The sequence below is a fragment of the Carcharodon carcharias genome, chromosome 13, assembly GCF_017639515.1.
Source record: "Carcharodon carcharias isolate sCarCar2 chromosome 13, sCarCar2.pri, whole genome shotgun sequence".
Classification (NCBI taxonomy): Eukaryota; Metazoa; Chordata; class Chondrichthyes; order Lamniformes; family Lamnidae; genus Carcharodon; species Carcharodon carcharias.
Window position 1 is genome coordinate 93,874,464 of NC_054479.1, and position 14,073 is coordinate 93,888,536.

The 14,073-nt window shown below is 41.3% G+C and overlaps 1 protein-coding gene across 1 annotated transcript; it reads right to left on the reverse strand.

Moving 5' to 3' along the window:
• Positions 1-5,124: 5,124 nt before the first annotated feature.
• Positions 5,125-13,611, reverse strand: rergla (RERG/RAS-like a). Its single transcript, XM_041201904.1, has 5 exons — positions 13,310-13,611; positions 13,094-13,150; positions 12,111-12,184; positions 10,580-10,728; positions 5,125-6,232 (listed from the first exon to the last, which is right to left on the reverse strand). Exons 1-5 carry the CDS (start codon positions 13,359-13,361, stop codon positions 5,962-5,964), a joined length of 603 nt encoding a protein of 200 aa, XP_041057838.1. The 5' UTR covers positions 13,362-13,611; the 3' UTR covers positions 5,125-5,961.
• Positions 13,612-14,073: the final 462 nt, after the last annotated feature.

The following is a 14,073-nucleotide window of genomic DNA, read 5'->3' on the forward strand; positions in this document are numbered from 1 at the left end:
TTGTCCTCAGAGTGCCTCGAAGGAGAGATACCATGCGGTGCAAAGCTCCACATGATCCATCATCAATCAGACTGTTGGCATCCTGAAGATCCGCTTCCGATGTTTGGACCGCTCAGGTGGGTCTCTCCAGTATTCTCCAGAGAGGGATTCCCCCATCATCGTGATCTGTTCCACCCTTCACAATCTGACACTTCTAAGGGGGATCCCTTGCCAGAGGGAGGCATGGAGGAGGTTGAGAGCTCCTCAGACTATAAAGAGCAAGAAGGGCAGGAACCTGAATTGGGAGATGAGGGTCTTCTTCCACATGACAATGCCATCGAGGAGGCATGGTGTGGAAGACGTTCCCGTGTGACACTGCGAGCCACAAGATTCCAGGAGGAGTAAGGTACAGGCAACAGGACACAGCCACATTCCTTCTGCCCATTTGTGCCATGCCAGTGCACTGAAGGCCTTGACAACCAGTGACAGAGAGTAAGTTCAGCATTCGGTCTTGCACCTTCAAACGGCATGATTCACCAGGCCCCAATCTTTGGAAAGATCAGCAGTGAGCCCTGTATCCGCACACCCTGGGAAGTGAAAGTCGCCACAACAGTGCAGATTCTGCATTAAAAGACTTGGTGCAGCAGTGGTCACCTTAATAAGAAACTTTTAGCAGACACTGAGATGCGCGCATGGTCTGAGAGACTGACATGGCTGCAGCTCTTGTGCTTTGGCATCAACAATGATTGCAGCCTTCTCAGTTGCAGAGACAATTACAGCAATTATTCCTCCAAAGCGAGTGAGCTCGCCTAACTCCATGCTGTCCTGTAAGGAGCATGGTTATTAACGCATTTTGCAAATGCTTCCAGTAAAGACACATCTCCCTGACATAACACAAAAGTAGAGTAATTCTCATGAGTCAGCTACACATCACATGATGTGAGGCTCAAAAGGGAGATGAACCCTGAGTGGGAGCCTGGCTCACCCGCACAATAAGAGGGCACATAGATACACATACACGCATTCAAATGATGAGGCATTTAAGCAGCAAATGCATTGACAAAGGTGCATGATATTAACGGTGATTAAACACCCATGACCCATAAGTGATGTCAAAGTTTCTTAGTTTTTCTAATCTTACCGCTACATTTAGGTGCATCCCCGACATCCACACCAGAGGTGGAGGCAGCTTGCTGACTAGTATGACCTGTTGTCTTTGGCGGGCGTCCTCTAGAGGGCTGAGACCTGGGGAGTCCCAGCTTGCTTTGTGTCTCCTGCTGTAGGGCAGGTGCACCCTCCTTGGCCTGTACAGCTGGCGGTAATGAGGTCACAGGCAGAGGGAATTGGGATCGGCTGGACACTCTCAGAATTACCTGGGTGGAAAGCCTTGGGATCTCCAGCTGCTCGTCCTCCTCTCTGCAGGTGCCCAAGGGCCCCTGCCTGACTCCCTGAGGAGAAGGAGTTCCTGGAGGTATGTCAAGGTACCCCGCCCCCTCTCGCCTAGTCACCAAAGGATCCCACAAATGCCTATAGCGATGGAGAGCAGGTCTGAGCGTAAAACCGGCAGGGTTTGCTGGACCAAGGTCTCCAATGGCAGCCAGCGCCTTTCCCATGGAGACTTCGAGGCTCTCACATGTCGCAGCCATGACATCAGACATTCCATTCTTTGTTCTAGTCTGCTGATTGCTTCTCGCAATTCTACCTGATTTTCTGCTGCCTGTTGTTGCATCTCAGCATGTTAGAGCTGGCTGTTTGCAGAGGTTCATCACCTGACTCAGACTCAGTGGGTGGCTGATCTCCACCAGTCCTGCAAGTGCCAGACACCTGGGCTGTCACTGCCTCCGACTGCAGCAGAGACGTGTCAATGAGGTGTTCCCCACAATGTGACCCTGAGCATAACCTAGATCCATGACCCAGTGGGGTGTGTGTCTCTGCGCTGGTGGAGGGTGCAGGTGAACGTAGTGATGCTTCTTCACCTGATACATCCGCAACACCCTCCTCTGACGTGACCTGGGGCTGAGGTTTATGGTAGCGCTGGTGGTCTGTCTGGACCTGCTGGTGCCTGTAAGAGAGCGAGAAGATAGATTTAGTTCATAAGCAGACAGAATAAAACATTGCATATCCCTCACTGTGATTATCAGGATGTGGTCAACTCATGGAGGGGTCATCCGTACTGGCTTTCTGGGAGAGGTCAATCTCAAACCTCTCCACAGCAGCGATCACAGCGGCCCCTCCTCAAACTGGGACAGCTCCTGGATGTCTGTTATCCCTCCTCTCATCTGGGGTATGACCCTGCAGTTGTGGGTGAGCTTGGTCTGCATGAAGATAAATGGATTGACTGTGATGAAAACAGATGGAGGAGAGGTCGGGAAGCGTGCATGCCTACTGTGTGTGCAGAGCCCTCTCCAGTAAGGGCTGAGGATGGAGTTTGTGCAGCATGAGGTACTGATAATGTTAAAGTGTCTGTGAGACAATCAGTGCTGATGTCTCTCCCACTAATATTGTATGAGATCCCTGAGCGGTGTAACCCTTTGAGTGCATGATGCCGTGAAGAGAGTGAGATTGGAGAGAGCTGAAGGTTGACTTACCCTGGCAGAGCGGATGAGATCATTCATCCTTTTCCTGCTCTGGATTGCGTTCCTTGGGCTGACCTCCTTTGCAACTGCCTCCCAGGCTGGTGAGGTGAGGCTGGTGGGCCTCCTGGAGCCATCCTTCTAATAGAGGACATCCCAGTGCTGGCAGACTGCATGGATGAGGGCCTTGAGGAAGTCATTGCTGAACCACGATGCAGCTTTCTTCCTCGGTGCAGACATTCCAAGAGGTTTCCTGACAACCAGCTGATCTGCTGAGAGTAATGTGTGTGTTCGAGTGGCATTTAAATATGACACCCGGACCTTTGACCCCATTAGGTAACGGCGGGGCAGAGGAATCAGCGTCCCCCGCCATGTGATCCAGAGAGCTACTCGCTGATGTATAATTAATGAGCTTCCAAGCATGAAATCGGGTACGATTTCCCACCACGCCACCCAGCGGGAAACATGCCACGAAACCCGCCCGGCACCGCACTTAGTCTGTGGAAGGGAAAATTCCCCTGTGATGTCTATAGTCTTGAGTCATAGTTCTATCTGATTATCTCAAATTTTGTACTCACGCGTTGACTGTGATATCTGGGATGAAGTAATTGGGAATATTTGTGGGACGGTGATGCTTCCTCAGCTTTTGTGACAGGAATATAATCGTTGGTCAGGTTAGATGCTAGTCTATGGAGGCTGAGCAATGGAAAGGGCGACACGTGGCAGTGCTTTTCCAATGATAACCTCAACAGGAGCTACGTGTGGAATATGGGAGAAACTTACAGGCTTCATGCACGTAGGAATAACTCAGGATTAAAAAGCTTTTTGGGAAGGGCTGTGGGGGGAATAAACAAGAAAAGCATCTTAATCACATACTGATTATCCACCATGCCAATTAGAACACAAATAAATAACTGAAAATAAGAACAAAGTTACTTGATTCTTTAGCAGCTTCAGTAAATTGGTAGACAATTAAAAAAAATGATTCTCAGTTTGTGGGTGTCTCTGGAAAAGCTTTGATTTATTGCCCACCTCTTGGTGCCCCCAGAAAGTGGTGGTGGGTCTCCTTATTGAATTACTGCAGTACAGAGCACTTAGACAACTTAGGCAGAGCAGTTGAGAGTCAAGCACATGGGTGTGGGGCAGGTGTCACAAGTAGGTCTGATCAGATAAAGACAGCACATCTTCTACACATTAGTGTAACAGTTGCATTTTTTACATTGGATCCAACAGCTTCACTGTCACTCTTACTTTTATTTTTAGAACTATTTTTAAACTGATTCAAATTCTCAAACTTCACTGGTGGGATTTGAACTCATTTAGATTTTAAGTCTGGATTACTGGTTCACTAACATAACCAATACACTATGACTCTATGAATAGCATTATAAATATATCAGTGAGATCTGTACCCTTCATTTTGGAGCTGTAGTTGGTGTAATACTGCCAAGGGAAGATCTTTCCTTTGCTCAGCCTTCATAGAGCAGCATCTGGTTTGCTGTAATTTTATAAATCTTCTCTCAGCCATGTGATATAGTCCATCAAATCAATTTACTGTATTAGTATTGTGGGAACACTGCCCTGTTCAGACTGCAACATTACCTTGCCAAACTTAAAGCGAAAAAATCAGACTACAAATAAGCAATGTTATGCCGGACATACTAGCTCATGAATGTGTTTAAATCTCTTCATGGCACTTCCTCCTTTCCTATCAGTCACCTCCCCATTTCTACAACCCTTCCATAATTCTCTGCTACTCCAATTCTGGCTTTCTGTATATTCCTTCTTCCCCCTGCTCCACAACTGATGATCACTCCAATCATCTAGGTGCCACAAACTGGATTAACTTCCTTAAGCCCTCTGCCTCTACACTTCACTGTCCTCCAAGGCCTTTTTTAAAAAACACATTGCCAAGTTTCTGGCTATTCCTCTTATTTCTTCACCCTTGGTCTCATTGTCCATTTTTGTCCAAATAAACTGTGAAGTGCCTTGAGCTGGTTTTACAAAATAGCTACATAATTGCAGGTGATAGGTATTGTTGAACTGTTAAGAAATGTAATGCTGGAAATAAGATTTGTGACATAAACACAAAGGTGACAAAACACAAGTAGTCAGACAATGTACCTAAACCACAGGCCAGATTACCATCTGAACATCACAATTGTATTCCAGGTCTCACACCTCTCTCAAGAAAATTGCAGAAGGTATATGAATACTCAGACTGACTTTTCACCCAACCAAAATCTGTGTGGGAGGTAAGACCTGCAACAGGCCATATAAGAATTAGTGCAGCAAAGCAGAAGGATAAAGAGAGGGAGCAATAGTAGGGCAGTGTTACAATGGAGCGCTTCTGATGCAGAACTTTGCTTGGCAGGGATACTTACCAAAGAGTCAGCACACGCGACCACAATTATTAATCAATTAATTTTAATGGACAGGAAATGATGAAAGCACATTCCTAGTGTGTCTCCATGCTGGGATGCACATCCTTCAATTCCAAACTACTGTAATTAGAAATTCACTCCAACTGGCTGTTTAGAGGAATTTAAAAATAACTACTTGCACGCATTGATAATGTAAAGGTTTTAATTGCATGGCACTGAAACGATAGAAATATAAAAAGTATAAATCAACCAACAGATCATGGGATTGACAAAGTGCTTCATTTACATAAACTTGTACAATAAGATCCTAGTATTATTTGTGATTTACAAAACTTTCACATATTTACATCTGTTGTGACATAAATTTAGGTTTTATATTTGTACCTTTACTGTGTACCAAACACATGCTGCTGACATAAACTCTCAAGTGTGACAGAACAGTGGAATTTCATCTTGGAAAAGCAATTTATATGTTATAATTTGCATATAAACCGTAAGATTTATTGATGGTCTCCCCCAAATGATGCACCCTTAAATAGTAATCAAAATATAATACAATTTCATATTTCACTGCATTCTTATAGTGTGCATGACATAATGTACCAATATATCTTATAGAGTCACTGACAGTAGATCACATAAGGAATGTTTACAAATTAGCACCTCTAACAAAAAGCTTTACATGATGGGAGTGAAAGGCAGGTCTTTGAGCAGAGATTGTCAGTATGTTCCATTTGCAACCCCCATGATTCTCTACACACAACTTATGCCAAGAATGCTCAATCAGAACAACCTCTCCCCACCACAACTGCCACTACATTCCATCTTTTTCAATTGGCAATGTAACGTTCATCCAGAAAGAAAGCACCTGGATGTGGTTTTCTGGGTTTTTATTCTCTGTCGATCCAAAACGGTTAACTTAAATGTCTATTTACAGATTGTGATTAGGGAAAACTGAAACAACAGGTATTATTGGGGGGCTTGCATACATTACAGTACATCAGTGTGAAGAAAATTGTATCAAGCTACACAGATTTCCTTCTTTTACCAAATACATTATTAATTAACTTAGCCATTGATTTTGAACCACTGGGTCTTCTTCTGCGGCTCCCGCTTACACTCCTGATGGCCTTTAAAAACATCACTGCCACCTCTTGGTAGTGCTCAGCTGCCGACAGTTCGCAAAACTGGCATTTGTTTTCTCCAGCTAGAAGCAGTCCTTCCTCCTCTCTCACTTCTCTCACGTGGCATAGGTCTTGCTTATTGCCAACCAAAAATATTATCGATGTAACCTCTCTATATAAGTGAAGATAAATTCAATGGATTAGGACAGTCAGTGAATTCCCAAACTCTTCAACACTTTACAGTAAATGTGAAACCAAAAGGCAACTTCAGGTACAGCTTTGTAATCACCAATTTACCATCGGATATCCAGAAGCTGCTGAAAAAATACATATTTGTTTCTACAATCTAGCTCTTTCGGTTCACGCAGATTGACTTTCTAGCACTATCATATATTGCTATTGCTCTCGTTTCCATTGCAATTCAAGTTCATGTTTATTCTGCATACATAGAATCACAGAATGGTTACAGCACAGAAACAGGCTAATGGGCTTTTCATGTAAGTGCCAGCTCTGTGTAAGACTAGTCATGCTCCACTATCTTTTCCCTGTGGCCCTGTAAATTTTTCTCTTTAGAACAGATAAAAGTCTAGCTTTATAGAGATACCAGGGACTGACCCAGGTCCTAAAGCTCTGAGCTACATCTCCAAGCCCATATATAGGTGCCAGAGGTTGAAAGCTAATTCCACATTTGAGAAGAACAATGTGAGATTCAGCAACTGTTGTATGCTGCATTATGGACACTAAAGTCCTGGTCTTCCATCACTCTGACAATGCATATTAGCAAGTCATGAACACTGCTCTGTGGCTTTAGGTGAGGCTCCATGGGCCACTCAAAACATTGGCTCTTAAACCTCTAATGTGAATCTTCTATACCATTTTTACCCCATCTCCAAAATGCAATGGAATTAGAATGTAAATAGGGGCGTCTACAGTGAGTGTTACATTATTGCCATGCTACAGGAACACAGAAGCAGAAGTAGGCTATTCGGCCCTTCGAGCCTGCTCCGCCATTCAATGAGATCATAGCTGATCTAGTTGTTGTCCCGACTCCGCTTTCCTGTCTTCTCTAATGTATATATTATATTATATATATAACATGTATAATACATAACTATAAAAGTAACATCTTTAAATAAATGCACAGAAACTGTTTTTTCAGTAAATGTAAACTTTACAAATAAACTTGGAAAACTGATTTTGTTTTGAATTTCTCATCCTTTCGAACACAAACTATTTTTCAAATCATTGTAAGTTATTACTACTGGATGCTAAATAGTTCACAAAAAATGTTGTGAAATACTTTCTTGGCCAATACAAATCAAACATATACGAAATGTTGAAAGAATTTTTTTGACTGAAAGGAAAGCAAAAAATATTCAAAAGCCTAAACATTGGTTTCAAAAAAGTCCAGAGTAATAAGCAAGTGTTTAAGCTGAGACTTGCTCACTCTAGACTTTCTATGGAAAAAAAAGTAACCTTTTTGTAATCAACCTTTATGACCAGTAAACACAATAGTAGATGGGTACACTTTTTAAATGGATAACTTTGGGTATGATGTCACTGGCAAGACCTAAAAACCAACCAATCACTGGGGACTGATGACTAAAATTGGTCGATCACAAGGCACCTATAACAGTGATCCCTCATCACCTCTCAAGAAACAAACAAGTTACCCAAGTGAGTCAAATGATACAAAGCTGCAGTGCATCTAATGATATAATGGTTCAATAGAAATTGAGAAATCCCTGATTGCCCACAAGATCCAATGTACAATAAAAAATCTTGTTGAAACAAAAATGAGATGACTAACATTACTATTTTTGGATAGGTAAGCTGAATCTGATTTAAATATTTACTAAGAAAGGGAACATGCAATGGCTTTTGTTTAAAAAGACAATTATAATTTTGATTCTTCACAGGTCATGCTATCGTATATAATCCGATATACACATCCTAATAGTTACAACATTCAGAACACTGAGTCATAAAAGTAATCTCAACCAGGCTCCAGGATATAATGATTTTGTCAAAGTTGATACTTGTGAAAACATAAATGTATGATTACATCAGTTGTCTAGATTATGGCCATGCAAGCTGTAGTCCGTACATTGGGTACGGAGCATAAACTCCTGGCATATTGTCTTATTTACTTCCAGAATTGGAAGTTTTATAGTTTTTAAAAAATGGCAATATTACACAAAATTCCAGATAAGACTCCATAGCCAATGAACTGAAGATACAAGCCTAGATTTTCCAATCAGTGTAGTTTTAGCCATTGGGTTAATGCCAGGATTAAAACAACACTGATCAGGAAATCAAGGCAAGAATGTTTCCCCCTTTTCTACCATTGTCCTGCGTAAGCCATGTGTCCAACCCAACCTGCAATGGGTTTTTACAAATTTGAACAAAAATGTCATAGTTTGTGTCCAAACAGGCTCCTTCCTCCAAATAGATCAGGAAGATCATCTTTGAGTGTTCCATCAACATGATTGGATTTTTGTACACTATTGACACTGAGAAAGTCAATATGATAATCTATTGTACAATAAATTATATAGCGCTGCACATAGCTAAATTCAGTCTGTAAATATATTTCTGGACAATCAATATAATTTATTTTGCAATAAACGTGAACTGATAAAAGAGTTGCATAGTTAGATGACAATAAGTAAACAACAGTTATCTTTTATTCTTCATCCTACTCTTACTTTTCTGTCCTCTGCCTCCTACACGGTTCCAATGAAGCTCATTGCAAGCTCAAGGAACAGCATGTCATCTTTCTGCTAGGTGCCTTACAGCCTTTTGGCCTTAACATTTTTAACAACTTCAGATTTGAATCACCACTCCTATATTCCCTGGGACATTCTGTAGCCATTTACACCTCTGTTGGACCTATCTTTTGTTTCCATGTTTGTCCCCTTATGTTTCTTTGGTATTTAATCGCTCCTGTCTTCCACTCTTCTCACAGACCAGTCCCTTTGCTCTTTTTCTGCTCCACCATTTCCCCGGCTCTATGCTTCTTTAGAAACAGTTAATCACTAAACATCTTTCAGTTCTGAGGAGAAGTCATCACACTGTATCTCTCTCTCTCTCTTTCCACAGATGCTGCCTGAACTGTTGAGGGATTCCAGCACTTTCTGTTTTTTGAACATAAATGTTTTATTGCAGAAGGCCACATTGCTGATAAAATATTAGGCACAGTGACATAATAATTTTTCAGTGGGAGACTGCTCTGAGCTTCGTTTGGGTTTGAGCTCAAAAACTAGCTAACTTCTTTTAAATTTCAGCTGTGGCCCAGTCCAATTAAACTGACCACAGTTATATATGCCAAAGCATCTAGGCAGTGTTTATCTAGCATTCTGATCCTGTATTTCACTTTCCCTGTACTTCTTGGTACAGCTGGAAAGGTACTAGCCATAACAGTAGTCCCCCATTGTTATTACATGTGCAAATATGAGATACAATGATCCAAGATTAATATAATTATTCTTTGCTGTTTCCTTCCACCAGGCCCAAATATTTGCCCACCCAATCTTCAGTTTCATGCTGGATTATTCTTTCAAAGATCAGAGCACTGTTTCTGGCATCAATTCCATCCTTGACAATGGATTGGGAGTATCATGCAATCCCAGATCAGGTGTACCACAGGCTAAGTGAGCAACAGCACAACCTATCTAACTAGAACAAAAGGACTTAGATAAAGATAAAGATTGTTGGACTTATCTTTGCACCCTTATTTGAGCAAGAGTGTGGCATTTGCAATTCTCCAGCCTTCTTATTGGAATGTATAAGATCCTGAGCTGGCTTGACAAGGTGGATGCTGAAAGGATGTTTTCCGTCGTGGGGGGATCTAGAGCTAGAGAGCACAGTTTAAAAATAATGCCCCCCCCCCGCCACCCCCCTCCACTTAAGATGTAGATGAAGAGGAATTAGGGCCATTAGTCTTTGGAGTTCTCTTCCATGGGGAGCACTGGAGGCTGGATCATTGAACGTGTTCAGGACTGAGTTAGACAGATTTTTGATCGACAGGGGAACCAAGGGTTATGGGGGACAGGCAAGAAAGTGGAGTTAAGGACACAATCAGATCAGCCATGATCTTATTCAAAGGTGCAGCAGGCCTGGGGAGCCAAATGGCTGCCTACTCCTCCTATTTCTTATGATCCTAAGAGCCCACTGCAAGTTTTACTCTATTAGAAGTTTTGACTGAATGAGACTGAGACTGAGCAGCTACTGTCAAGTAAAGGAAGGCATGTTTCCTGTGGTAACTATAGGATTTTGTGCCTACTTCCTGTATGAAAGGAGATACAAGCATGAGCGTCTGATAAATGTAACATGATAAGAATGATTCAGTATAACTATTAAAAAATCACCAGTCAACAAGAGTTATTAAAGTTTAAGAATAATACAATGCAGAAAAATTTGCTGTAAATTAGATAGGCAGCCAGCCATTGAGTAGATCTAAACAGCCCAAATCAAAGAGGTAATAGGATTTGTGAATAACAGAGTAATGTGTTCTTACCGTTTGCAAATTTCACTAATTAGTTCTCGGATTCGCCGAACGAGTGCTTTTGCAAACACAAAGGAGGATCGATCACCAATATCGTACACCACAACAAACCCATCAGCCCAGTTCACTTGATCAATCAATGATGACTTACTCTCAGAATGCTGGAAGAGAAAAGGTGTTAGAAAAACACTGGGCAATCTGAAGTGTACTTGATTTAACTTATTAATCATCAATTCTAATTTATGATTTAGTTACATTTATTGTAATCTATTCATATTCTTGGCATTGTATTATAAAGTACTTACAACTTTCAAAGAGAAACAAAAAGCCTAAACCTTAGTGATTTCCCACAGGCATAATTAGTAAGTGAGATAAGACAGGCTCTAAATTCCACTGACAACATTCATGAAAGAAAAGGAACTCACTCACTTTGCTCATTACTTCTGTTTGATGTTATCAGCTTGAATTCCCTAACCTTTGTCTATATCCTTTTCTATTGTTCCTTTTCAAATACTTATCCAATTGTTTTTTTAAATGAACTTCATAGTCTTTCAAGGTAGAACACTTCCAGTCTGAAAAATCCCTGCTTGAAAATATCTTTCAACCCTCGATTTAGTTTCCGCACAGATGATCAAGTTATGTGGAAACTTCATTATTCACCAGCGCAATGCCTTTAATAATTTCGAAGAACAGATTTCTTTTCAAACTTCTTTATGGTTATAGCACCTGTTGCTTGGAGCATCTTCACATTAAAGGGATTACTGTAAAAGATTTGTTACTGGTGGTACTGGTTTTTAAGCTTCTCTTAGTAACCCTTCATGCCAACAATATATGGAACTGACTAGCAGTTATTACTGAACAATTTACATGTTTTCTAAAAGCAGCCAAATACTCAAAGTGGTCACCTCAACACTCCTGTGTGATATGAGATCAACAGAAACAGAATTACCTGGAAAAACTCAGCAGGTCTGGCAGCATTGGCGGAGAAGAAAAGAGTTGACGTTTTGAGTCCTCATGACCCTTCAACAGAACTGAGTGAATCTTAGGAAAGGGGTGAAATATAAGCTGGTTTAAGGTGGGGGAGGGGGTGGGGGGGTGGAGAGGGAATTGGGGGGTGGTGTGGTTGTAGGGACAAGCAAGCAGTGATAGGAGCAGATAATCAAAAGATGTCACAGACATCTTTTGACATCTTTTGATTATCTGCTCCTATCACTGCTTGCTTGTCCCTACAACCACACCACACCACCCCCCCCACACCCCCCATACCCCTCCCACCTTAAACCAGCTTATATTTCACCCCTTTCCTAAGATTCACTCAGTTCTATTGAAGGGTCATGAGGACTCGAAATGTCAACTCTTTTCTTCTCCGCTGATGCTGCCACATCTGCTGAGTTTTTCCAGGTAATTCTGTTTTTGTTTTGGATTTCCAGCATCCGCAGTTTTTTGTTTTTATGAGATCAACAGACTTGACTTTGTCAGTCTTCAGAACAGAATGCCTTTTCCTGCTACCAGCACAAGAGACCTACTCTGAAGAAATACTTACTTGGGGACAAGGGTCAAATATTTCTAAATTTGTTTGCCTCCCGTCTATGGATAAGCGTTTTTTGTAGATACACTCTGCAAAAACAAAAATAATTGGAACCCGTGATCAGAATATTTCATGCACTGTTGCAGCATCCTTCTTTGAAGATATGTTTTGAAATAACTCCATTTCAGTACATATGAACATACCTATGTTTGTTAGAATTTAGTAATTAGATACATTATTGCAACTGTAAGAACACAAGAAGTCAAGTCATTTATTCTGTTGTAAACTTGTACATAAATTAAGTAAAAATTGGATTTTATTACAATTAAAAAAATAACACTTTTAAATATTTCAGGCAAGTTCAGTTCCTGGAGTAACTGTTTTCAGAAGAAATGAAGGGATTTATGTTGAGCCGAATCACAGGATTTCTAAAATAACTGGTTAATCACAGGCTGGGTAACATGGCAGCTTTCTACTGAAAGTTTTCAATGTAGTTTTCACGAGTTTTAGAAGTTTGAATTGAGATTAAAACTGAGATTAAAGGCAATTCGTGGCATCGTAAAATAGTGGACAAAACATCACCAGCCATATTCCTTGCTAGACAGGTTACTTTGAGATATTAAGCCTTCAAAAAGGGGTTTGCCAGCAATTTACAATGAGTAACACAGCAACACTGCACCAAAACGTTACTCCTGCAGAGGTATTTCTTGAAGTGAATACAACAAATGCTGGAACTACTCGGCAGGTCAGTCAGCACCTCCCACTTTTCAATCCGATCGCACATCGACCCTTTAATTATACAGATTCACAGGTAACATTGTAGTTTCTCCTTCCAAAACCGACAGGGCTGTGGCAAGTACGAACTGTAGCGAGAAAAGTACATTTCGAAATAAATGTATCAACATCTTACAAAAAAAGATAAGTTTCGTCGGAGGGGACGCGAGTTTTTAAGAACTTCTGTTCTAAATCCAGGACAGAGTGAGATCTCCTGCACTTACCGGAATTGGACGCATACTCGCCGATGAAACGTTTGGTTAGAAAACGCACGATGAGGGCTGCAAACAAACATAAGGAAAATCAGCATGTTGCACCGGGCAATTGTATATGGGAGGCTCCTTAAAATTTCACACATACAAAAAAAAAACATGGAAAATAAGTTGAACATCCCTATTTAGAATTACACACGTGAAATGACCTAAACAATGTCCACTCACCGGATTTCCCAACTCCATCAGTTCCTAGCACAGCGAGTTTGACTTCATTCATGTTCTTGATCCCTGCAGTTTGTGAGCTGGAGACACGCTGAAACCTTCCTCTAATTCGAATCTAGACTATATGAGGCTGTTTATATCGCGCTCCCTCGACTTCTTGAGGCTAAAGGCACATCCTGATTTAGAACCTGTCGCCGGGGGCGAAATGCTTCCTGAAACTGCGCCTCGGCTTGCGTCACTTTGGCGCAATAAACTGTCAATATCACTCCTGGCCTCCAGGAGACGTGGCAGATCCGTATTTGGGGGATCTCGCACACAGACAGCCCACCTGGGGGGAACAGTGGAGAGTGAGAGACGAGATCACTAACCCCTTATCGATTCATCTATCCCACTGCAATGGGGAGGGGGAGGATGAAGCAAAGAACATCCCTGAAAGTTAAGAGTTAAGTTTTTTTTGACATACATACATCAAGAAAGGACAAGTCATTTAAGCTATCACAGAATAAAGGGGTCGAGAGCTGGATAAAGGAAATAATCCTTTTCAACATAAGAGTGTGGGAAAATAAAATCAAATCATAAATAGTTTAAGATGACTAATTATTGAGAATACCTCAGAAAATACGATAATTAAGGAAAACATGAAAACTGAAATATTTACTGAATGCAGTAGGGAATAAAGTTATAAGATAACATTCTAAGCTTTTTGTTCAAACGAATAAAATATTCTACACATAGAAACATGCTGCAATTGCATCGGACGTGAATCA

Coding starts and splice junctions, on each gene's coding strand:
- rergla (XM_041201904.1), bottom strand. CDS start 13,361: ATGAATGAAGTCAAACTCGCTGTGCTAGGAACTGATGGAGTTGGGAAA. Junction 12,185..13,093: donor CGAGTATGCGTCCAATTCCG/GTAAGTGCAGGA, acceptor TTGTTTTTGCAG/AGTGTATCTACAAAAAACGC. Junction 10,729..12,110: donor TATTTGACCCTTGTCCCCAA/GTAAGTATTTCT, acceptor TTTCTCTTCCAG/CATTCTGAGAGTAAGTCATC.